General features: G+C 31.4%; 1 protein-coding gene across 1 annotated transcript; it reads left to right on the top strand.

The window, feature by feature from the left end:
• Positions 1-9,514: 9,514 nt before the first annotated feature.
• Positions 9,515-26,882, top strand: LOC130894659 (proclotting enzyme). Its single transcript, XM_057801603.1, has 7 exons — positions 9,515-9,554; positions 19,118-19,404; positions 22,366-22,955; positions 24,596-24,731; positions 24,849-24,987; positions 25,108-25,253; positions 26,654-26,882. Exons 1-7 carry the CDS (start codon positions 9,515-9,517, stop codon positions 26,804-26,806), a joined length of 1,491 nt encoding a protein of 496 aa, XP_057657586.1. The 3' UTR covers positions 26,807-26,882.
• The last annotated feature ends 388 nt before the right edge of the window (positions 26,883-27,270 follow it).

Genomic DNA, 27,270 nt, shown 5'->3' with positions numbered 1-27,270 from the left:
TGTCATGAACTGCATCGATATTTTCGGAGACCGACACAGAGGCCTTCCCGATCGGCCATCATCTTCAATGGAAAATTTATCTCTTTCGAAGCTTGCAGTCCAATTTTTCATGGTCGCATTAGAAGGATATTGATAACCAACGGTATTAAGCATATCTTCGTAAATCTGCTTATCTCTTAACCCTTTTAAATACAGGTACTTGATGATGGCGCGATACAATTTTTCGATTTTCACAATTTCGATGGACATCTTTTTTCTTTTAATTTATTGCGTAAGTCTGGTTTACTTTTTTGACGTCAAACTTTACACTAACACTTATTATTCGTTGCTATGGTAACTCATTATTTTGTTTATGCATGGAACTAGTCTAGGCTAACTAGATATCAATACATCCTCGTATAAGATAAATGTTGCATTGATATTGATTAAAACCCAGGATGTGGAGGTATGATACTAAAATCTTTTTATCAATCAATCTCAATATAACCTGGAATAAGTATCAGAACTATTCGAAAATATGATGACGAAAAAATAAAAAATGTACTTATACTTGTACTGAAAAGATACAAAATGGACAACCCTGAACTTTTATTCTACTTCGATCACGATGTGCTTGTGCTGAACGTGGACACGATTTACAAAGGCTACTACATGAATCAACTGCATTGCCAAATCACTCAATATGATAATATTGCCCAAAAACACCCTTAAGGAAAAACTGGAAGCTGAAGGCAAAGTTATCCAGGAGTAAATGGAATCATAGGCACAATGATCTTATGTTGGGTGATATAATTAGGGAATAGACTACGAAGACCCCAAGAATAGCTGAATGTTTAAATCATACAGTATGGGAGAATAAAGATGTCGAAATAGAAACCAAATCAAAAATTTTCAAAGCAAGAACAGCATTGATAATCGAATTGAATGTACTCAGAATAACTGCAAAAACGCTCTTGATAGATACATAAGCTGCAATCTGATTGAAATATGAAAGCTAGGTAGAAGGAATGTAGCGAACATCATTAGAATGAATGAAGGACGAATAGCAAGAATTACACGTATTAAATGCCCTTGCAAATGCTGGAAGAACAACCTAGCAGTATAAATATAAAAATGTCAAAACAAATTGACAAAAAAAAGATAATAAAAAAGTAACATCTGAATATCAGACTTTGAAAAGATAGTTTTCGATACATTACGTGTATTAAATTAAGGAAATCATATAAAAGTCATTTGAAAGAAAGAAGTGTATTCAGTTACTCAAGTACAGAATTAGACATCTCCAGCTTAAACAATGTTCTCATTAATAAAAGTATGAACCGGAAAGGGAATTAATAAAATTGTTTGAGAATTGGTATTATTAATAAACAAATATTCTAGTATGAATTTACCAATTTCATTTATGGGACTATTATAAGAACAGTACTCTTTTATTAATTCTCGAACAGTTATATCGGAGTTTGGAGGCAGACATTGCCACTAAGACAATCACTAAATTTGCTAAAAGTCATGTTCAGCGGCTTTTAGACCACGTGACCATCAATAATCCCGCGCTCATTGACTAATATCAAATCAAAATATATAGACATTTTTTGTTAGAGAAATAGTAAAAGTTCAATAATCTCAATAAATATATACCAGAATAATATTTCTGGGTCACCAGAGTTGATACAGCGCTCGATGATAAATTCAAATTTTTTGGGAAAAAATCGTCTGTGACTTTAGTTTTCGTAGCCTACAACTAGTGTGAATTCTCCACCACTACCCAGTTTTTAGATGGATCATAAGAATCCACATAATATTTATTTAAACTTGTTTCTAGAAATTCTTGAAAAATATATTTTTCTTGTTCATGTCAATAAACGGTTTCTGGGACTAATTAGCGAATTAAGTTTTTATTTATAGTTGAAAATTAATAGATTATAACTGGATACATAAAAATATAATGATTTGTCAACCATGCAAAACATTTTTAAATCCTTATTGATTAAACCAAAACAAGATCTTTGCTAAGCTCACATGATTTAGGTCCTCTTGGCAGAGGGGGGAACTGTAGACGGATTCAAGTTTATAAGAGCAACTTTACAAAATAAAGACATTGCCTTACCACACTTGCTGCGGCATTGTGAAAATTCAATATTTCTCATTGACCATGAGGCTTCCTGTACATATCTGTTTGTGTTCAATCGTGATTAGTTTAAGTGTGTATGCTGTAGAGAGTAATAATAAAATTGACACAGAAGGTGTTATCATTGAAGCAGGTAGGAGAATCATTTTTAATTTCTGTAACTGTTTCGTGAATAAAGAATTTAAGTTAAGAATAAAAAATTTAATAATTTAAAGGGATTGTCAATTTTAATACTTGCTATAACGAGGTTCTTTTATTAAGATAGTTTTAATTGAAAAAATGGAATCATAATTTGTTTTATAGTCAAGAATAGGTGTTAACGAACTTTCAATTTAGGGGGAAGTAGAAAACTGAAAAATTGTTTTTGAAAAGAGATACTGACGGAACTAGAAAAACCATCTTATAACTATTGTTCTTTATTTTTATTGTTCTTAAAACACCTATTTTTGTAGAGTGGCTAGTTTTTAAGACAATTTTTAGCATCCCAAATGTTTAAGGTAAAAAACAAAATGTTCACACTAATATATATTCACAAATTGTATCACACATTATGTTTCGTGTCGTATCAAAATAACATAGGTAAATTATTTACTATATTTTAAATAAAAAAGTCACACTATTAATTAAAAACATTTTTTTCTCCAACCATCAAAAAATGTTGACATTTTTGTACTATTTTCAGGTGCAAAAGCCATCAATTCCCTTACCGTACAAAAATTTGCTTGTTGCTTAGCAACACTTTTCATCCTAGGACTAAAAGTAATTGCATTTGAGCTCTCTCATTGAAATTTGAAAAAAAAACCTTTTACAAACTTGTCTTGTTTTTTGTCTGTAAAATTTTTACGACTAGGACCGAGTCTATATCCTCAATGTTATCAATTTTCAAATGAATTAGTTCGTCACAACGCATAGCCCCTCCAATTCCTAATACTAGAACAACTTTTATCATCAAATATAAATTATCAGGTGCCATATCCAGAAACCGATCCACTTCCTCCTTTGTAAAAACCCCTAGACTTTTTAGGTATATATCCATCACTTCGCCTTTTTAACAATGCTCGTAATTTTGAATATTTACTAATATCCATACCACTTTTGATATCCAGTGTGGATCGCAACATTGGATACTGTGACCAAAGAGTGGATGGCTTGACGGTCTTCGTTAAATTTGAGAAATACACCATAAGAACACTCTCCGCATAGTTTTGCACATTTTTTCTTTACACCAATCCATGAATCGCTGATATGCAAGTTCATAAACTTGGCGAGATTTGGGTGGCAAAAGATTTAGATATACTGCTTTGGCACTTACCAATATATCTGCAGGTATATTTTCATCGTGTTCGGGATTCATTTTGAAAGCAGCGTAAAAACTACTACAAAAATTATATGATTAGTACGTCTACTTGACAATCGATATTTACCAACAATACCAGATATCCATGACTACCGACTTGCTATAGCTGTTATAATTAATAGGTATTCAAATTTATTACCAAATTATTAACGATTTTTGAATAAAACTTTATTTTAATTTTGACTTGGTTGGGGAGAAAATAGTATATATCATACGGACTAAAAGTACCTATTTTTACTCGCAATTTTGCATTCACTCGGCTGCGCTGCGCTCCGCCTCGCAACTGCAAATATTGCTCGTAAAAAAATATGCACTTTTAATCTTTATAAATTAATATACTATTAAGTTAAGACATGAATTAGCAAATAAAAAAATTATAATTATTTAAAATTATATGATTCACAATATGACCAATATTTTACTACTAGCCATTAACATATTTATCCATCAAAAATAATTTGTCTTGAATTCTAGATTTCTTATGATGTCTACTTTCTTGGTGTCTTTTTCTCCTTATTTTTTGCTTTGGCTCACGCGTTAGCCTCTTTTTGATCATACGATTAATCCATACTTCAGGAAGCGATAATATATATGTACTCAGAAGACTGTAATGAGAAAATCCAGGAAGAAGAAGTATTATATATTACATACATATATCTGAGGGCAGTTTTTATCACTATAGATATCGAGAAAATATGAAAATGCTTAAAGGAAATCGAAATATCATCAACATTAGTGAAACTACTAAAACAAATACGAAAAAGTAGGAATTCATATTCAGATAAGAAGAATAAAGTCAGAAGAATTTCTAATGGAATGAGGAATAAAAATATATAATGCTAAAACATGACAAAATTGTCAAATAAGGGTTGAACGAATAATAAAAGTTATGATTTCGATGTAAAAAGGGTGGGGTGTTCGATGTCCATTGATGTAAATATTTTATGTTGAAAGATCCTAATATAAGTTTAAACTATGTTAGAAAGCACTCCACGGATTTCCACATTAAATTATATTTTATATTAATCACTATAACCTTATATGAATTATCGAAAAATATTTTGTAATTTTTATTTTGGTTTGATATTGAAGCGTATCTTATAGTTTTTCAAACTGACATTTATTTGTGTGCAAAGTCGCTAAATTTTTCAAGAAGTTGGTGCTGCTACCTTCAGTTAAAAAGATAAATAGTTCTTAAGCCCCATTTCTGAAAACACCGCGCTTTTCTTTAATTATAAAATCAAGCGATGCACATGTCTGAGCACGTTCCTTCGCCAAAATACAGCGAGTAGAACAGCAAAAATCACGAATTCATTTTTTCCAGATTTTCGACTTAACTCGATTTTGACTATGTTCCCCTAACTTTGAAAAAAAATGTCATATTCTTATTTAGCAACCTCGAAAATATAAAGATCAATGGTTTTTAGCGACTAGAATGAGGTGCTTAAAAAGTGTGCTACATTTAAAAGGAAGCCGACGTTTTGAAGTGCTCAAAAATCGACTCCAAATTTTCTGTTGCGTACATACCAAGCGAATATAAACGTATTGTTTAAACTAATTGTTATTCAATTATAAAATTTGGAAAACAATAAATGTATGTAATGAACATAAATAAAACGAAAGTTATCATATTAAACGAAAGAAACGAAGGTGGCCAAAAAAATCAAATGCAAAATGAAAAAGGGAAAGAGCCTGAACTCTAATTATTATTTAGACATAAGCATTACAAAAGATGGGAAAACACAGACAATAAATCAACAAGATTATACTATTCAATAAATAAAATGAATAGAGAATAGATATTAATACAAACGTTATTACATGATGTAATACCTAACTATCCCTACAATAACATATACAACAGCGAATTTAATGATTCTAGGAAAGTACAAAACTAAAATTTAGACAATTAAGATAAGACATATGATTCGAAAACTCGCAATTAATGAAAATGACAAGGCAAATATCAAATACATTTTGGTGTGAACATACTGTAATGAAAATGAGTCAACAAGAGTTTATAATATAATATATACAAGAAAAAAGTAAAGAGAAAAATTGAGAAGATAATGGATTGACCAGATATACGTAACAAATAAATTTAACTAAAGGAAAAATTCTGAAAGGAATGAAATTAATTGTCAGGGTCTTAACTCGACGCAAGACAATAAGAAGACGAAAATTCTTTGAATCTCTTATCTTTTCCTTTGCGTTTACATTGTATTATTTCGTATTTGTTTCTATTACTTTTGATAATAGCTTTTTCCAGTCATATAGTGAATGCATCATTTACTACGCTTTTGTAACCGTTTTTAAAATTTATTTTATTTTCATATTTGCATCCCAATTTTATTCGGTACGCTTTGGATGGTAGAAAATGAGTTGAAAAAGCAAGGTCATTAAAATTTAAGATTTCTTGGAAATCTCTAAAAAATGAGGCAATTTATAAGAAATTTTGGGAAGTCACAGTGTGGATATTGAATTTAAACAAATTACAAACGATTCTTTAATTTTAATACTTAAAATAAATATTAAGTTAACAGACACTTGAATAATCGCCATACTATATGACATTGATACGGAAATTTCTGAAAACTCATCAGAAGTTTTCATTTCTTGGAATTGCATGTTGTTAATCAATTATTAATAAAGAAATAAACTAAAAAAATCATATTTCTTTTTATGTCTACTACTAACAAACAAGACTTAGAACGATGTTTGGAATTATTATTTTTTATTAGTATTTTTTTATTCTAACTGTAGTCGAATTAAGTTATTGGCTAATTTTTAACCTGATCAGAAATATTTTAAATAGTTTCCGAATACGATAAACTGGTTAATAATGAAAACAATCAACTTGATCATCATTAGGTTTACTCCATCATAATTAATCAAAATAATCACTTCCACCTGAAAAGGAGTATTTTTTACACAAATACATACATTTTTGGACTTGATGTCGTTTGACACTCAATATATAAGGGTTAATTTTACTTTAAGGCAAAATCAATTTATTTATTTTTCCGTTTGTTTGTTTTATTTATAAATAACCACACATTAATTCAGATTTTGACATTTTCATACGTTTGACATTTTTGTTCAAACTCTGATAATATTCAAAATTCGCTTATCTAATTATTTTTCTATATTAAAAATTTTGTATGTGCAAAATTGAAGCGATCACAAAATTCGAGATTCTTAAAAGAAATTTTTGTATTGCCGTTGTTTTCATTATATTGTTTGATCATATCTTAATTAATTGATACTTGAAATAAATTTCAAACTGCATAAAAATATTTTTGAATGAGTCAAAAAACGTATGACAAGGGAAATTCTATTTACTTTTGAAATAAAAAATGTGCTTAGGAATTTTTTCTTGTCAGGCAGCTCCTAGTGTATATATTTAATCAGAACTCATTGTCAAGGTCGTTAAGACCATTCACCTCAACGATGCGACTTAAGATATAGATTTATACAGAGCGATCCCATTTTGCATGAAAAAAAGCATAGCTATTTTAATATCAAAAATAATATTAGTTAATTAATTAATTATTGATGATATTAGTGATTGTATATATAAAAATTTTGTTGATGGAAAGAGGAAAATTGCAGCAATATTCACTGTAACATGATGAACATTCCCAGTTGTTATCAATATTGTGCACTATATTTACTTCTATTGCCAAAGCTAACATAAATCTGGAGACCAGATATCTTAGAGCGCATCAATATAAAACTATCATTACGAAGGATGTAGAGGTAAATTTCAATCACAAAAACAATGTATGCATAGTAAATGAAGGCATGATTTTTGAATATTGTTATAATTAAGTAATAGGCTTTATTGTTCATTAACTCATATTAATGAGTATTTGTTTCATTGCACAGTTTGTACTTGTTATTTAGTAAAAAATGGATCTAGACTAGATATTTCGACTGTTAATTGAGGCTTATCATTTTTCATTTGTTTTTAATGTTATAGAGCAGTTGCCGTGATACGGTAGGTCGGGATACTTGATGAATCACCATGTATCATTTTTTGATTAAATATTCCATCTTACAACTTTAATAGTATTCAGTGGGAATTACTAAAAATTCAATTATTACAAAATCGAGTTCAACAATCTGATAGTCGTTGATAAATATTTTGTATTCTGTTAATACACGGTAGCTACCAATATCTACTTGACAATGGTTGCGGTTTAAAAAGGATGTAATACTTTTCTAAAAAACGGATCATTTTAATTTTTATTGAGGGTCTTTAAATACAGTTTATATTTCCTATAAATCTACTTATTCTGTAAAAAAATATATGGGGGATAATGATCTTACTGTGTACTAATATTTCTCTGATCTTGAATCGGATCGTATTTTTCATACAAAAACATTCTAACGATCACTTTCGACAATGAGAACTAGAAAATATTCCCAAATATCAATCGAATTTCATATTATGATGACAGAAAATTTCATAACCTCCATGTGTTAAAAAAAGATTGCTCAATAAAAACTAATTATATATTTTGCAAACATATTTTAATATAACTGACAGGGCATTAAATATTTTAGTTATGTTTTTTGCAGAATACTAACTTTTAGTGTGAAAATCTAGATTGTGTTATGAATAAAGATACTAGTACTCTTTTGTTTATCTCTTTATAAACTTACAGTCAAAGGAGATGTAGAAAATTGATCTAAAATGCATTGTTTCTACACTTCTTGCACCTGAGGTGGCATACATGTCCTCTATACGTGCTCTGTGATACATAATAGTAACTGAAGACATGCTGAACGAGACCTGAACAGTTAACCAACTCCGTAATAAAAAATTTGCATTGAACATAAAAAAAGAGATGACAATTCAACTTTGATGTTCATATAGTCAGTATTATTACAATTGTCAAAATGTTGTGCTATGGGACCTCTCCAGAAATCGAGGCTGAATATTATTGAAATGATCAGATTTGTGTGGATTTTTATCATACAATATTACCGAATTTCTCACTGAAAACCCAATTTCTCTTATGAATTAACCACTGTAAAGCTCTTGATGTTTGTTCTCCAAAACTCAATTGTATTTCTAGGTATTTTTTTTATTCTACAGCAGACAATGAAATAATTCGTAGTTATTACTTAAGTCAAACACCAGAAATGCATTTTAGATTGTCTCGATAAATTGATTATTTGCTTGCGGAGTCTCCCTATTTATCGTTACAATATATCTGGAGAGGGGATTTATATTGACCTATTGTTTGTTATTATATTTTGGTGCATAATGTTTTGTGAAATGATCATAAGTTAGATAATTTGATTCGTCTTCAGTGAATGATCCAAAGAAGAATATTGGATTAAAATCCACTTTTGATATTTGAAACTAAGGGCATAATAGTAAAGTGAAAAGAACGAGACGTGGCTGATGGGAGAACTATTAGAGAGATAGAAAGTATTCGGAAAAGGAGTGTCAGCGAATCTGGAGTTGATGACAAGCTTTAGCCATAAATGTAATGAGTATGAATCATCATATTTATTAAGAAAATTCGGATATTTGACATTTTATTTCATTACCTTTTTATAAATAGTTTACAATGATTTGTGATGATGAATATTTGAAAAAATAGAGGATTCAATGTCCTATCATCGACTTCTTTTTTACTATCTAATTCAGAATCGTCGCTCAAATGAATAATAGCATGTGTTATTGCGTTTATGAAAGGTTCTGGTTCCGAAAGCTTTTTTTTTCATTTTATTATCATTTCACAACGTTAATTTAATCCAGTGACAATTATCTCATCAACAAAATTATTACATCTGTTGAATATTTCCAGTTTTAAAAGGCAACATTTTTTGTATCACATATTGCTTGAGTGACAAGGCGATAATCGCAAAATTGCATGACCGTGTTGTGTTAAAATTTCATCTATCTCGAATATTTGAAATGTTGGCTTATATAGAAGTTGTCTTGCAAATCTTTAGAGTTCATACTAATTAACAAGCAAATATTCGTTATATTATGATTATGAAATTAGATAATGGTGAATCAAGCTTATGTATCGGCAATCGTACAATTCGGTATTTTATACAATACCAAGGCAATAAATGAAACTTACCTTAATATTTAACGATTATTTTTGATTGCATTAATTCTTAATTTCACTGTGTCTCTTGTTTTTAATGAGTACCCATGTAAATCTAGTTCAATTTGAGCAAACATAATGTGTTCTTGGGATTCTTCTATCTATCTCATACTCCGTCTTGAAACGTCTTCTTCAGGTTAAAAAATAATCAAATTTACTGACTGCTGTGCAGTGTGTGACGATACATTATCGTGATGCTACCCGCAAATATTGTCTGACTTAAGTACTGAAGGTAAACATTTGGTGATATAAAGTTTGCCGTAACTGTACGTTGATCTTCAACCTTAATTGCTTTCACTAAGATTGTACTTTGTGTCGGTGAATCTCTGTAAATCCACACACGACTCTTCTGGCGAGGAAGAATATGTATGCTTCTAAACCAGTTACTGTTTTAAAATGTCCACCATTTTTCAATATTTCACAAGTTTCCCTTGTGATTCGTACTCCTTCTACTTTTGGAAATCGCTGAGCTTAGGTGGCACCCAACGAGTAACCATTTTTTTTGTGGTTAGGTAAACTTTTTCGATTATATGTTTCAGTTTCTCAATGGGTCTACCCGCATGTATCTCATCACCGAGTGATATCCGTCCACTTTTAAATTCGCGAAACACATTTGCTCGGAGTGAATTTTTAGCACCAAACGCGTTGCTACGATTCATGACTGTTGTTTCCTTGAACCGATCTCGAAATCATATCGCGTACAATGTTCTCTTGACAATTCATAATTTGATGGTCTCTAACTCCTTCAGTTTTGTAGCATTTTTAAATATACAGTGTGACCAGTATTACCCAGGTAACGAATTTAATTAACAAGAATATATTGTACAAAATACTAGAATTGATGAATTTCAATGAATCTGGTGAAGTTGTGTACATATAAAATATAAAAATTGATTTGGGACGAATAGTCGGTTAGCTGAATGAAAAGGCTTTTATCAAGTTCTGTTTGTTTCTAAAAGCAAACTTCTTAGTCGCAGAAAGCGGGTCGCTGTACAATTGCGCAGTTCCCTTGATACTACTGTTGTTAGTGTTGGCTCCCATCCCTCAGTCGTCTGAAGTATGCAATAGTGTTGACTATAATTCCAGGATAAGAGCAGTGTGCCATGAACATTTGTGAGTGTATGTGTGACATTTCTGTGAGACAATGGTGAAGGTCAAATAGACGTCCATGATGAAAATGTGACCAAATAGTTAGGATACCGAAAATAATGTACACAATGGTTTGTGAACGAAAGAGACTTGCTTCTTGGTGATTTCAGAGGTGGATCTGATCCATGAAATTGCACAAGCGTGTAGTGCTAATATGACAGAAAAATTTGTCTAGCAGTTCTAAGGAGGAAGTATTTGACCACCTACCTTAAAGTCTAGATTAAGCACCGAGTGACTATCATCTCTTTAGAAAAATGAAGCTTAGGTGGACTATGCTTCACCATCAACGAAGAGTTTCAATTTGTTGTGAAGACCTACCTGAACTTATTGACAGCAGTCTTTTCCGCTGATGCTATAGAAAAATTGTTATTTCGTTTTGACAAATGCCCCAGTCTTCTTGATGACTTTGTAGAAAAACAAGTAATGACTGCACGATTTTTTAGGTGCAAAAATCCTCTTGTTATACGAATATGTTACTCGTGTAAAATAGGCGGAAAAATCAAAATATGAAATAATAAATATTTCTTCCCTTGTATATTGGAATGGTACTTCGCTGATTTTAGTTTATGGAATGTAATGTTCAGAAAAATGTAAGTTGATACTATTTGTAGTTGTTCATTTAACTTTTTTAAAAAACCGAAAAGCATTATTATTTCTACTGCTTAGAAACGTCTATGAATTGTTACTTTCTTGTAACCAAACAACAGGTATCTAATTTATTATATGCAAATAACATTCATGTCATAAATTGCACGATAAGAATATTAAATAAAGAGTAGACTAAAATTAAATTTAAAAAATTTCAAATGAGTAATCAATACTTTTGTGTAATGTTTTGTCGTTACCTGTTTTTTGTGTAAATGCTTGATGATCACTAGCGCACGTTGTAATTTTTTATGTTTTGAGATAGACAAATAAAAACAATTATTTACTCTTGATATAGCTTTATTGTTTTTCAAAATTATTCTGCATAAAGATCAATAAACTTTTGCGTTTGAACCAATTGTTGAAGCATTTTTTCCATTCCGATTAAGGTACCTCCAAAACATCTGACTTGAACGCATCAATCGCTTTTGCAGGTGTAGAAAAACGTTGACTTCACGAACATTTGTTGGATTTGGCTCGTCTTGAAAGATCCATACAGTCGATTGTTGTTTAGTTTCGGGTTCATATGCATACGCCCATGATGCGTCGCCTATCACGATCTTAAAGATGTGTTTTGAAGTACTACTATTGAATTTTTTCAGCATTTCTTTGCATCAATCAACCCGAGATTTTTTTGGGAGATTGTCAAATTATGCGGCATCCAACGCGAACAAGTCTTCTTAACAGCCAAATGTTTATGCATTATTGAATGTGTGCGAGTAGAACTAAAGCCCAAGTATGTCTCATTGTCAGTCTCAGCGAAGTGAGTTGATCGGCACACTGTTGTTGATTTAATCCACATCTAAAGTCATAGAAAATCATTGCATGAAAGTGTTCCCGCTTTAATTCCATTTTTTGACCAAGATGAATGTTTCAAATATCTATAAACAACCCAAACTGCTCTCGTATGTCAACACGTTCTGAGTACGTACATCAAAAATGTCAAACTTTATGATGGCAATGTCAGATTAGACATATTTACTTTGTCATGTTTCTGTCACCGATCAGTTCCATTTAAATCCATAATTTTTATTGTCAGTTTGAACGGAGTTCCAGGACTCTAAAACTTGGAAATACATTAAGTTATAAAGTTACGAAGATAATGATAAAGAGCATTTGAAGATAGAAAGGAACCAGAGACTTTCAAATGATGTAGATGATGATAGACGAAGTTTTAGATAAGAACGCTTGGCATCGATATGTAACAACTTGAAAAGTTACCGGATCAGGGAAACGAAACCTAATGAGAGATTAAGGGTAAGACTAAGGAAGCAATAGGCCTTCGAAAGAGGAGAAAAAGTACTGAAGGTACAAGGTACAACATTTAGTTGATATTTCAGGAGAATTCAAAAGAGCCTCAACATTTCTTAGTCTCAGTGGTATGAACTATTTGTTTTCAGCTTCACTATAGGGAAATTATTTCCACGTGATAGATACTAGACCAGTTAAACTCTAATGAAATTAGTAAGATATAAGATGAATTTTGGAGTTTTGTATGTATTTTTACATAATTAGATGAAAGAAGTTACCAACAATACAGTGTTAATGAAAATGAAAAAACAGAGAGAAGTTGTTCATACCATACAAATAAGAAATTAAAACATTGAGGTATTTACTATATATGCTCCAAGATTCAGATTTTCTTGATAGTAGCCAATCAGAGCTTCTGTATTTGTATGACAAGGTTTAAATTCAGCAAATAAAGGTTAATTTTTATGGACAAACAAAGTTTCAATTTAAAGATGTTTTTCATAAAAAATAATGATTTATCAACCGACTTGAAACTTTCATTATTTGAACTAATACAGTCCGTTATAAAATTTGTAAAGCTGTGTTTAAAAGGATTGTACTGGAAATTTTCATTGTTAGATAGATTCATTTGAGATGATCCTGATATGGGATTCGTTTTTTCTTCTTGGATTGGGGTGTTTTTAAATGAAGTGGTCTCGTGAGTGTGTGTGCGAGTGAGGTCCCGTGAGTAAGTTGTTGAGTTGAGACATTTATGCTGTCAGCTTTTGATTGGTTGATGAAGTGTTCACCAGGTTATAGGGAAACTATAGAAAACCTGCAACACCGATGTCTAGACAGAGAGGGTTTGAATGTGCAGAATTTACCTAATGCGATAGGGGAATCGTCTATGTGTTGAAAGAAGGTTCAGTAAGTTGGATTTGGGAGTGATGAGGATATTCAAGGTAATGGAGTTGCTTCAGAAGACAAAGCAATAATAAGAATTCAATTTTTACCAGTTATTATTTTACCACGGATATGATAAGTGATACATGACTCTCTAACTTATTCATTTTAGTCTCGATGTGGTGTCAAAAACGAGTTTGTAATCTGAAAAATTTTATCTTCATTCCGATTTTAGGTAAGTGATAATCATGCACCTGTAGCTAATGATGAAAGCTTATATGTCTATTTAGTAAAAGGCTGATAGTAATGCTTGACCTTCTAGCATATCTCAGTTTTGTATATTTGTTCTTATGTATTTTTCAATGTTTTTCTTCCTCAAAATATTCTTTGTGCTGTGTTAGAGTCCTAAAATAGTAATATTTTTAGTTTAATATTTTTAGATACTGAATAAAGATAAACACATTAATTTTTGAATAAAAAGAATTATATCATTGTGCTTTAATTTGCATAAAGATTAGATATTTGATATGATTGAAAAATTTGATTAAAGAATATAGCAAATATTATTTCCATAAGGTGGATGTACTCTGTCCAGTTAAAAATTTAAAATTATACCATAGAACAACTTTATATATACAATATTATAATTTTAAATTAATTCAATCGATTTTAAATGAAAAAAAATTGTTATTTAATATTGTCAATGATTTGATTTGATCAAATGAATCCTGAATGATTATTGATTAAACGACAAATTGAATTTTCAGTCATTGATTGAAAATTAATAAAACAACATATAGTAGATGTAAATAAGTAGATTTCACTATTTAATTTTATTTTTAACGTATGAGCATAATATCTATTTTTATGAAAAAACTGTTTGGTGAACTTTCTTTAGATTTAAACAAAAGTAAAAATTGCGCAACTAATAAAAGCATATGAAGAAAGCAAGAATTCGGAACGAGCAGCACAAAAACTTGCTACAGAAGCCGTATTTCACAACCTAATCACAAATGCTCCATTCTATTCTAAATAACTGTCATTGACAGTAATAAGCGAAGAAATAAACCTGATGGAGGATTTAATAAATGTTTTGGACAGTAAAGAGGCCGCGGAAATTGTTAATATAGCTGAAATAACAATCAGGTCAGTAGCTATAGCTACTACAATTGAAATTATGAAGGTAGTGGCCGTGGTAACTACAAAAATCGGGAAAATTATAATCCAAATTTCAATTATAACGGTCAAAATTACGGTAATAATAATAATAATGATAATAATGATTTGAAATTTGATGGAGATATAGTAATTTAAAACAACTAACTAGCAAAGGGAGTGTTTGTAGCCATTACCATAATACAGTCGAACTCCGATAATTCGAACACCGATAATTCGAATTCCTCGTTAATTCGAACTTTTGCGTCGGTCCCTTGACATTCCTATACTAACACATGTAAAAAAACCTCGATAATTCGAACTTTTGAAGTTCGAATTATCAAAAAAATTCGTATTTTCTGTGTTAAAATTACCGAAAAATTCGAATTTTTGGCGTTTAAATAATTGAAAAGTTCGAATTTTTGATGTTCGAGTAATTGAAAAATTCGAATTTTTCTTGTATAAATTATGTATGTAACTATGTATTAAAAAATTCGAACTGTTAGTGTTGAAAAAAATTGAAAAAAACGTTGATGAAGATATTTTCGCAGTGATCAGCAAAATCACTCGATTTGCTTCAAAGGAAAAAATCGTCAGCATGAAGCAATCTAGCATAGCTGATTTCTTTACAAAAAAATAAATATATGTATTTTTTTTATTTTAAGATAAATAATCGGTCCTTTTTAGGACCAAAAATTCTTCAAACGTATACAAATTATTATTTTAAATAAATAAATAAATAAATAAACATGTTATATGTATACCCATAACATATTTATTTATTTATAAAATGGAAAGATGCATCGAAATGCACAACTCCGATAATTCGAACACCTCGATAATTCGAACTTTTGCTACGGTCCCTTGCAGTTCGAATTATTGGAGTTCGACTGTATCACTAAATTCACCATAAGTTCGACTGGTCAACAAAAATATGGAAAGCATAACAATTGCCAATCTTATATATAAATTTCAACAAACGAAATAAACATGCACTTTTCCACACTAATAAAAATCATATAGAAAATCTATTATCCGAATTAAATTTGAGTATACCAGACGAATCGAAGAAAAACATTACAAAAAATTGTACACCCAATTTAATGACATTTTGGGCGTTAAAACGATTAAATATCGATACAGTTTTTATTAACCAGTGTGTATTGAAAATTACAGAAAATTCATCAATTGAATACAATAGTCCGGTCTTATTGGTTCCAAAAAATCTATGAACGGCGATAAATGTGGTAATTAATCAGACTATTGTCAAGATAACAAAAAACTAGTTGGAGACAAATATCCACTTGCACTTATAAGTGACTTGTTCGACAAACTTGGTATAGCAAAATACTTGACAGTATTGAATTTAGTTTCAGGATTCAATCAAATTTCGATAAAGAATTGCGAGATGTATTGGTATTTTCAGGTTTATCACCACAAACTGCATTTCTGTACATAGATGACATTTTGGTCATTGGATGCTCCAAACAGCATCATTCAAACAATCTTCGTAAAGTGATGAAAACCTGAAATTGAATCCAAATAAATGCCAATTTTTCAAAAACGATATAGAAGATTAAGTCGCCAATAAAGGACTATTGCTAGATGACAGGCCATTTATCAAAACTGTAAATGATGTTTTGGAAAACTCTAAGATAATGAATAACATAAATGCAAAAAATGAACAAGACTTTTGCCTTCTGAAAGTACATTTTTGGAAATTTAAAGAAAACAACGAAAATTCTGAACAGGTGACTGCATTCAAAAAGGATATTTAAAAAACATGTACATTAGTCTAGTAGTATATTTACGATCTTGGAAAAGTTTTACAAAGGCACAAAACAATTCACATGAATGACTTTAAAACATGTTCCATGGGATCAAGTTTACGATACTATAAGTATCCTATCATAATACAACGTCAAAATGCAAATGTTTTGACCAACTGCAAAATCTCAAAAGTTTTTTGAACACTAACAAAGAAAACGTTGATTTTAAGAAGCTGCTGGTACATAAGATATAAATAGCCTATTTTAAATCGAGGATAAGTCAAGATTGTTTTTCAGATTTTCTAACTATTCTTCAGTATTACTTTGCTATCCCAGAACAAAACGCAAACGTTAAAAGAACTTTTCTAATGATACGTCAGCAATGGACGAAAGAACGCAACAGATTACATGTTAACACTGTTGCCAAAATGTTGGTTGTAGAATTAAATTCATAATTATTTTTATTGTGCAAGTCAAAGAGAAGAAGTTTTTTGTTTAACTTAAGTTAAAGAAGTTTTTTATTATTTTTTTTTCGTTAAAAAAGTCTTATTTATGCCTTTCATAAGAAGAATTGAAATGTTAATAAAAGTATTTAGAATTAAATTTTAACTGATGACTATTTGATTATTATTAATAAAGTACCCACCTAAGACTGGTTTGGCTTATTATTTCACTAGAATTTGATAAGGTTTTTGATAATAATTAAAAATAAATACAAATTAAATTTAACATACAATTTTTTTCTTGTACCTATTAATAATGAGACAATATCCTCAAAATTGTAGGGTGTTCTGCCTTTCTACCCAAATGTTCGGCCCAACTGGCAGGTCTGTGCGGCTATTAGGTTTAGCGACCTGGCAACCCTAAGCAGGGGTGTAGAATATATATTAATAAGCATGATATAATCAATATGCATAATCAATAAGTAAGTGGGGGCGAAACAGTTCGTCCCATAAGTACTGTGAGTCAACTAAAAAACCAAGCGACAATAAGCGAGAGTCAGACACCGACCTTACTATCAACTATTTTAATACTAATAAATACTAAATAGTACAAAACAAAAATGTTAGTGAATAAGTGACTTTTTTAGGAAAGAAAAATAGGTAACTAGTTTAATTGGGTTCTAAACGAGGGTTCAATAGTCAGTACGTACGCATAATATTACGTTCTTGTTGGGAATATTCTTATGGTCTAAAAGTTCTAAATAATTAAAAAGCAACTGAAAATACTGGCTTTGATTTGGAAAAGCCGAGACTGTTGAAAAAAGGCAATTCTTTGGTCTCATCCAATATGGATTATTACGTGGACCTTATATCTTCATATCTATCGAAATCATCATTTGAGAATTAATTTTTGAACCAACCTCTTTATGGATCGAATTTATTATCGTAGATATTTCCAAGATATATATCTAGTATTCAAGTGAGGATCGACTTCGAGCATGACACAAGTATCAAAAAATTTGTTTCCATTTTATGCGGTTGCGGTTAGGATATAAATTATTAAATACCATTAAAATCCAAATCCAAGATATTGAAAAATAAACTATAACTCAGAAATTTCTTGAAGATTTTGAAAAACAAAAAATACACAGTGATATATTCAAAATAACAAGGCAGATTATATTTCCAGGAAAACAAAAATTTAACACCTACCGATATATTGGAGGAAGGAAAAGTAATATTTGATTGTTATTTTTCAGCTTATTGTGTACTTCGAAGTCGTGTCGAAAACGGTCTTTCTGGCTTGTTTGCGCCTAACTACTTCAATATTAGACTATGCAATTTGAGCTAAAATGTCATTAAAATACAAGAAGAGCACTTCCAGCTTTGAGATTCGCTAAGGTAGTAAGGCAATAGTTGCGACCAAAAATATTTATTCAAGTGCATTAAACGTCTGTTAATACCAAAGATAATTCTCTAAATTTAGATCCGGTGTTTTGATCTCTATGACTCCTATCAATAAGGAAGACTAACGACAGGCAGAGAAGGTGCTTGGGTGTTTTGATCCCTTCATCACTAGAGACGAAGAATGGGTTCTATATGATTATTATTCAAAGTGCAAAAGGCAATGGTTATCCCCAAATAAAGTACTGCAGTGTATACATGGAATTGTTAATTTTGAAGTCCCGAAATCTGGACAAATGAATTTGCATATTCCTATTTCTACAAAGTTTTCTTTGGATTTGGATGATATCCAGAATACAATCGAGATGTTTTACTCTAAAACCAATTGATTTTTATCGGCCCGGTATTGAATCTTTGCACAACTAGTTGGCAAAATGTTGATAATTAAGCCGATTACATTATTGATTATTAAAACTAAAAACATTTAAATATATTCTTTGTAAATATCACTATATTAACGGCCATATTACAAAACCATTACAAACCAAAATTTATGAAAATTGCCAGCATTTTTCATGATCATTGTGGCACTGACATATTTATTTTCGTACAAACAATGTATTTTCATTCATCATTTTATTTTCCATCCATTCTTGTTATGCTGAACATATCTAAAAAAAATTATCATGGCGTAAACACTTTAATATTACCTATTTATGTTGAACCTATAAATCATCTCAGTCTGCATTCTCTCAGTTTTTTTAACTGTATAAGTAATTGATGGTTTATTTTTTTTTTAGCTGATATACCTGAAGGTAAAAGAACTAATCGACAATTTTACTTTCGAGGACCTGCTATACCAGTGTACAACCCGTTTGTGATTCCACAGGTTTGGAGTTCTTTTAGCACAAATTCGTTGAATATCGCCACTGCAGGACAGTGTCTCACTGCTAAAGGGGTTATAGGCAAGTGCACTTCGTTTAGACAATGTTATCCATATTTTAAAATAGCAGAATTTGGTAATTTTGAAAGCTGGGTACTTGGAATGTACGATACTTGTAGTTACTATACAGCTCAAGGACGACAGGTAAATAAAATAAAAATGAGCATATATTAATTGTATGAATATTTCTCTTAATTGTGTACCTTAACCATAGAATTAAATGCGTTATCCCTGCGCACAAGAACTGAGTTGTTAATTAACTCTATTAGCAAATGGAAAATATATTGCTCTGTTATTAGAATAGATTATAAACAAAATACTCACTTAGACCCTATAATCTATTTAGAATGAAACTTAAAAGTTGACCATTTTATGTAAAATTGGCTGTAACGGTATACTGTATTTTTGTCAATTTAGTCTATCTTTGTTGACTTACAATGATTGGCGGGAAGCGTTAAGTTTTGAACAAGTACTAAATGAAATCACTTTCCCGGAATTGTTTGAATTAGAAAAATTAATATCTATGTATGTATGTATTAAAGACTGAATATTATTTTGACTTGATTTCTTTACCACATTAAACGATTGATTTTCAGTACCACGTTTTTAGAATTGTCACAATAATATTTTCGTCTGTCATTTTATTTTTATAGAACTGCTTTTCTCTCTTAAGTTTGATAACTATGAAAGCTTTTTTTTAGGTTTTTTCAATTTGTTTAAATGGCCCTCTAAGTTTTATTTAATTGTTTGTCGTTTTCCCTTTTTAAATAGAGAGATAGATCATATCATTATCTACTCAAATAAAAATATTAGAACCTTTATAACTCCAACTAGTTGAAGCAATAGTTTTACATACGTCTAGTATTACCCTAATGAATATGTGAAAGTTTTCTAATCACTATAATCCCATAGTTATAGATTTTTATCGGTACGGTGCATGCCTTATGAGTCCAATTTTCACATGAATCATACCTCAACCATACCTCCCCATCTTTACCCAATTTTCAACTCACTAAACATATATAGCAGTTCCATCTTAGCATCTTCATCTTTGTATCAGTCATCATTGTTCTCGTAGTCTGAACTTTTTTTATGTAAAGTTTTCTCATTCATTCCTCCAACTAACTTTATGTTTTTCCTTGTCATCGTCAATTTCATCTCTACTACTTTCAAATGTTTTTCTCATACTGAGGGTTCATCCAGCTGAGAAATTCCGCAAAGTTTGTAAATCATAAGAGCGTCTTTGATGAAACCAGTCTCAAGACTACAACAATCGTCAGTGCTATTGGTTCTTTAAAGTTTTTCTTATAAAAAATCTGGATCTTAGGGAGAGATTCCTGTAAGTTTACACCCTTTTATATCTTTTTCTAGAGTAGCTATCCTGATCAATGTATTACTAAAACGTCTATAAAAAATAGTAATTTCTTCAATATTTACTGCACTCTGGCTTGAAAGCTGTCTTCAGTGAGCCGTAAAACGTGACATCGAGTGACTAAATCTTATTTAAGGGATGGATAGATAAAAGAATAATAACGTCACTCAGCAAACTTCATAAGCTTGAAGAGTTGAGTGAGACGAATGGTTATCCATTAAAAGGAGAGTTGGATCATCGAGGCACTATTTAACAAATTCTTGAAATGATCTAGAACAGACAGATTCACCTTTTGTCGGACCAAGTATAGAGTGTTCCTACAGGATCTGCTTTTTGGAGTTGCGATTTCATTCTTTTTCGCATAAATATTGATGGTACATAAATTCCATTGTAATTTTTCGCCCTTGCTCTCAGCTCGGAGCCAACACAACTTGTTCTAGTCCTTTCTTGTCTAAAATTTTTCCAGGCTTCTGGACTCTAGAGATTTTCGTTTCATCTGTGAACAATTGTATGAGCCTTGAAATTATAGTTTACTGCAACTTGAGTTATTCTGGTTTACGAAGGGCAATTAATGGGCTTCTTTTCATAAATCCCCATAGTTAATAATCACTAACACTTTTAGAATCTTTAATGAAAAGAGGGAGTGGGTTATTTTTTGCAATCTGGATTCTAATAATAATGAATACTGATTTGTGCCCTAGAGAATGCTCAGAACTGCTCAGTAGATTTTGCAGGATACTTTTTGAAATTTTGAAAGCTCTGGAAACGTCTCTAGCACTCCTACCGCTTCTTACAGTAGTTATGAATGCTGTTAACTGGTCGTATTTCCCAAGTCCCCCTTCAGTTTGGTGAGTGAGGTTCTTGGAAGCAGAAAAGCATATATAAACTATTTAAATGTATACTTTAACATGTTTGAAATCCTTTCTCTCTTATTTTCCAATGAACTATTGATATGTTCAATACAGATGAGATAATGAAGGTCAGCTCCCATCACTCCACACTGACTGGGTACGATAACTCACGATAAAAACAATGATGGAAAATTTTTAAATTCTAGTGAGTTAATAGTTTTCTACGAAGTCTATTGATAATAAAGAATACACAATAGACAGTTTAAGTACAAATCACACAATATTCTGAATTTTGTCAATGCAAACTTTCTTACACTGCGACGGTGTATTTTTAATTAACTATTTGAAGAAAATTATACCATTATATTTAAAGTGAATCCTATTATCCCGGACGATTTCTTCGGTCACTTCTAGTTAGTGAGACCCCGAACGAAATAGCTTATATCAAAAGGTTTGGTGTAAGTCGATTACTCTCACGTTTATTTTTTCGGAAGAGATGTTGTTAATTATTCGTCACAGCATATAGCCAATATTGTAGGGGAAAGCTTAGTTTTCGAAATCTCTATGTGATATTGGAGATAGTCCTACTGTTCAAGAGGGAGTACAGAAACATCGTCACTGAACATGTACAAAGTTTACTTTAGAAGTCTGTTTTAAATCCCAAAAAAAAAAGTTCATCTGAATAGTATATTTTCCAAATTGCTAGAAGTTACTACAAGATAACATTGTAATGAACTAAATGAATGAAAATATTGATGGATATTTCTAATATCTATCACTAATCATATATATTGAAATACAGTTAGTAATTCATTGAATAAAATTGTGTCTTCTTTCGTACTCAACATAAGATTATACTGTATATAACTATAATTTTTTCAGATGTTTGGCGTTTGTTGTACAAATCCAAACCCAAGTAAACCAACAGACCCGACATCAGCGGGTTCTACGACAGATACACCACTCATAGAACCAGAGGATACAGTAATAGAGACCTTACAAACGAACACTAGTGCAATACCGTATTATCCCCAAATATTTAACTGGCCACCTCCTTTACCCACCCATTCTCCTAATAATACTATTCCCCCTCTTCCAACTCACCCTCCTTCACCAGGATATCCAACTAAAGCTCCAACAGCTTGGCCTCCGACATCTCACAAACCAATCACCTCTTATCCTACTTTAAATCCTATTTTTACACCAATTTCATATCCTACTTATAAGCCCCCCACATACAAACCCCCAACTACCAAGCCCACTGTTAAACCACCTGCAGCCCCTGCTCTTCCAACTGCTTCCTGTGGAGCTAAAAATGGCTATCAAGACCAGAAAAGAATCGTAGGAGGTCACAATACCGAAGTTAATGAGTGGCCTTGGATTGCAGCTTTGTTTAATGGAGGCAGACAATTTTGTGGAGGATCTTTGATTGATAACAGTCACATTTTGTCGGCTGCTCATTGCGTTGCTCAGTAAGTTTTGTTTGAAATATAATTCAATTTAACAATAATAGTGTAATAAAGATTAAGTTATTATCCCTCAATACTTTACGTAAAATTAATAATATGAAATGGTTACATTACTAATGTGAGATTAGTATATCTTCCGTCATCTTGTGAACCGATAAATTGAAAAAAAATTGCAATCTGTTACATGAAATAAATGGTTATAACCACAGGTGTTACTGGTTGTATTTCGTTATAGTAATGTGAAATTGCATGCATTCATAAAGGTCATTAGCAGAAATACTTAGCCAAGAGGGCTTATGTATTTAAGGAAAACGAATTGGGAAGTTCTTCATTAATCCGCCGCCCCTTACGAATTTATTTTCATGGGTGGCCATTTGCATTATTTTTGGCTCTTGTAGAAGATGTGAATTATGTGATTTATGTTAACATCACATCAAGGAAGTGTTTTTAGTGAAGCAGTTTTTATCATTAAGTAAGTTTCTCGAGCTCTGTAGTTTCTCATAGTTATAGACAATGCAGAGCTGGTACGGCAATGCCCCGACTAGACTCCTGTTGATATTTGTATTGATATTCGTAGTTTGATCTATCTAGAATATAGATTCTAGATTAATAGATTCAGTAGGTATTCTTTGATTATCGGCTTCCAAATTAAGCTGAGCATATATTTAATTGCATATATTTCTGTTTAAAGAGGCTTTCTTTGAAGGTAAATTTGTTCTCATAGCTACATTTTCTCGGTATTTGATTGCGAGGCATATCCCAGATTTATTCAATTTTTGAGAGAAGACTCTTATCTGTTAACTGATAACCTCAACACATTCTAAGTGAAGTTTTTCCGACTTGCTTTCCAATAATCTATGTATGAGCTGGAAGATTTAGGATCGCTTCTAGTGCAGTCTCTAGGCCTGCTCTCATGGTCCCGGTTGTACATATATAGGTTAGTCTACACAGCTTCGAGAAATTGATTTTCGTGATATTCAGACCAGTTCCAGTGTCCCATATCATAAGTGATGATCGGTCTCACTGTACATCCACAATAGGATCTTTGACTTACAACCGCAATTTTTCCTGAAAAGTTTCTGCACTCCATAAAGGCTTCCAAATTGAATGATTCTGAGAAATAAACAGAGTTCCGACGCACGTCTGCTACCTTTATGGCGATTAGTGATATGATAATAGACTAAATCCAACAAGTAGGGTGAAATAGTCCGGGAGCCAGCATTGTCTCAAAAGACTCGTGAACGTGCAATTGCAGAAGTGCGGAAGTGATAACAGCTTTGACAACTGTTTATGTTAAAGAGACTATAAGAAATAAGAAGATTATTCCTAAATATATTTTGAGTGCTATTATTGAAAGTATAACTTCCGAAAATGTGAGTAGGGTCAATTTGAGTAACATTTCTGTTGACTTATAAGCCGAAGTATAAACTTTTCACAATTGTCAAATAATAGAATAGAAGTTTCGAAACATTTATTAGTGGTTTTGTTGGACGTTACAAGGTACCAACTCGATGTCGGATCGATCATTAGAAAATTGACATGTAGAAGATACACGTTGTGGTATGCGTGAAATAAACCCAGTAGATAACCAATAAAATTCAGTACAAGTATTGAAAAATATATTGGTTTTATTTACATTCCAGCATGAGTTCTTGGGATGTTGCTAGACTTACAGTAAGACTTGGGGATCACAATATCAAATCGAATTCAGAAACACGTCACATTGAAAAGAGGGTGAAAAGGGTTGTGAGACACAGAGGATTTGATGCGAGAACCTTGGTATGTTTTCAAATTAGCAAATTATAGGATATGGAAAAGAAAACTTTTTACTAGTATCATCCAATCCATTATTTCTATTACCATCACTTCTTTGAATTATAAATTGTTTATTTTTAGTACAACGATATTGCTATTCTGACATTAGATAGTCCTGTAGAGTTTACCCAACAAATTAGATCGGTGTGCCTTCCCACATCTACAATAGATCCTACAGGAAAAACTGGTACAGTAATCGGATGGGGTAGTTTAAGAGAAAGTAAGTTAATTATTGTGTAAAAATATCTTGCTTAACAGATTTATAAATGCTAAAGACATGAAACTCTTTGTACATGTTACATATTGGTCTCTCTTTAAATTTAACATTTTTTATTCTTAGGTGGACCTCAACCAGCAGTTTTGCAAGAAGTAAATATTCCTATTTGGAATAACCTTAACTGCAAGGTAAAATATGGCGCTGCCGCTCCTGGTGGAATCGTAGAGCATATGTTATGTGCAGGTGAAGCCAACAGGGATTCTTGCAGTGTAAGTCAAAATTTTCTACGAAGTTCTATCAGCTCTGTAAATGTCTCGAAAATAAACACATATAAATAACTTAAAATTAAACTTTAGACAATATATTTACAACAGTTGATTGTTCTAGAAGTAATTTTAATATTTTGAAGCTACGAGGGTTGTATGAAAAGTTTCCGACCTAGCAAAGAGACAAGATTTTTTTTCCTTTTTATCATTTTTATTTCTGAACATAGTCTCTTTTTAAAAATATTCGTTTAGTCCAGACACGTCCTTACCTTTTTAAACCTCCCAAAAAACTGTCGCCTTCACTTTTCCGGTCGACGAAATCGTCTTTGTGTTTTTCGAAGCAGCTTCGCTCTTTTCAATCCCTTGACTGTTTTTTTGCTTCAGTTGTGATGCATCGACGAAGCAAAAAATCAAATCCTGGGAAATGTTCATCTTTATGCACTTTTGGTCTAAAGTGAGCGAATGCGGCACCCAACGTGCGCATAGCTAATGAATGAATGAATAATTATTCAGTCAGTATAAAGTAAATGAGTCAAACTGATAAGCCCATGTTTAAATTCAGCTGCCCACAATTTTACGGGCGTAAATGATGGTGCAGAGATACAGTAACTAACTCCTCTTTCATATAAATACATCTACTAGCTTCCTTATTTCTACAGGTACCAGAAATAATTAACATGTATGCTTGTATAAAAGATAGAACTCGCTTTTATTATCACACAAATGTGAAATAAATGAATTTGCATCAATTCACATTATACGAGAATTTTCGATAGCTCTTAATAAATGCCATCGACAGATAAACAAATGATATAATATACTATGTTGTCTCCTTAAAATGGATAAATATTACTGGATCTTTACCATTTGTATATCAGTAACATCTTTGCTAGCTTCAATTCAATAAAAATCACCATTACTTACTAATATGGCGACAAATTAACAATAAAATGTTTGTCCTCGAATACCAATACGCTTCATCACCTATTTACACTTAATTACATCTAAACAAGTGCAGTACGAACTTTGAGTTCTCTTAGGAGCTCCTTACAGAGTATACCGAAACTGACATTATGACATTCTCATAGCAAACATTACTTCAAAGATCGAATTCGTTGTGCTCCATATCAAACCTATTCAGGAACAGGTCCAAACCATTGGTCAGTGATTTGACGCGAAATATTTAAACAGTTTCGCATAGTTTATAACCTATAATCTTGAAGATATGGCCCTTAGCACAAGTAGATGCATTCGAAGTATCTAACAATTTCTGTTAATATGATCACAGATAAAACATTCTTTATTATTATAGCCTGCTCTAAATATGGCCGAGATATGAGCAAAAAAAGGTCAAACTTCTAATATCGCAAAGTATAATTTTATGTTGTGTTTTATTTTTCTAGGGCGACAGTGGTGGTCCATTGATGATAAATGATGGAAAATGGTTACAAGTTGGTATAGTTTCTTGGGGAATAGGATGTGGAAAGGGACAATATCCAGGAGTATATACAAGAGTAGATAAGTTCATCCCATGGATCCAGAAGAACTTAAAATAGTGTCAAGTAAAGTGAAATAACTAGTTGCAAACGAAAAAATAGATTTAAGTAAGATAGTTTTTAGAAAATATCGATTATTCTCAACAGCAATAATAATAAGGAATTTAAAGTACAAAGAATCGTATTTCAATAAATTTTATTGCCCGTTCCCTTTTTCGTAACCATACAGAAAGTAACAATTTATTTATATTCGTAAAGTTGGTGGATCGCAGAATTATAATAGGAATTTCACAATAAAAAAAACACAAAGTTTATGCTTTACAAGTAAAGGTATAATTTGATTTCATGCCTTTGACACTTCTATATCAGAAAAATAATAATTTATATAGCTAAAGTTACAGAAAGCAGTATTGAAGTGTATGTGACAAATTATGTTCTAAAACATACATATACACATACAAAATTGTATTTTAAATAATACTTCATATTCCTCCTTCTCATGTTATTGTTGGTTCGACCCTCGT

This window comes from Diorhabda carinulata, chromosome 1, assembly GCF_026250575.1.
Source record: "Diorhabda carinulata isolate Delta chromosome 1, icDioCari1.1, whole genome shotgun sequence".
NCBI lineage: Eukaryota > Metazoa > Arthropoda > Insecta > Coleoptera > Chrysomelidae > Diorhabda > Diorhabda carinulata.
Note: the sequence above shows the minus strand (reverse complement) of the source record. Positions and strands in the feature narration are given on the sequence as shown.

Excerpts from the sequence above, each read along its gene's own strand:
- LOC130894659 (XM_057801603.1), top strand. The coding sequence starts at position 9,515 with ATGGTGAATCAAGCTTATGTATCGGCAATCGTACAATTCG. Across the intron at positions 24,732-24,848 it reads GATTTGATGCGAGAACCTTG|TACAACGATATTGCTATTCT; the intron begins GTATGTTTTCAA and ends GTTTATTTTTAG. Across the intron at positions 24,988-25,107 it reads ATGGGGTAGTTTAAGAGAAA|GTGGACCTCAACCAGCAGTT; the intron begins GTAAGTTAATTA and ends TTTTATTCTTAG.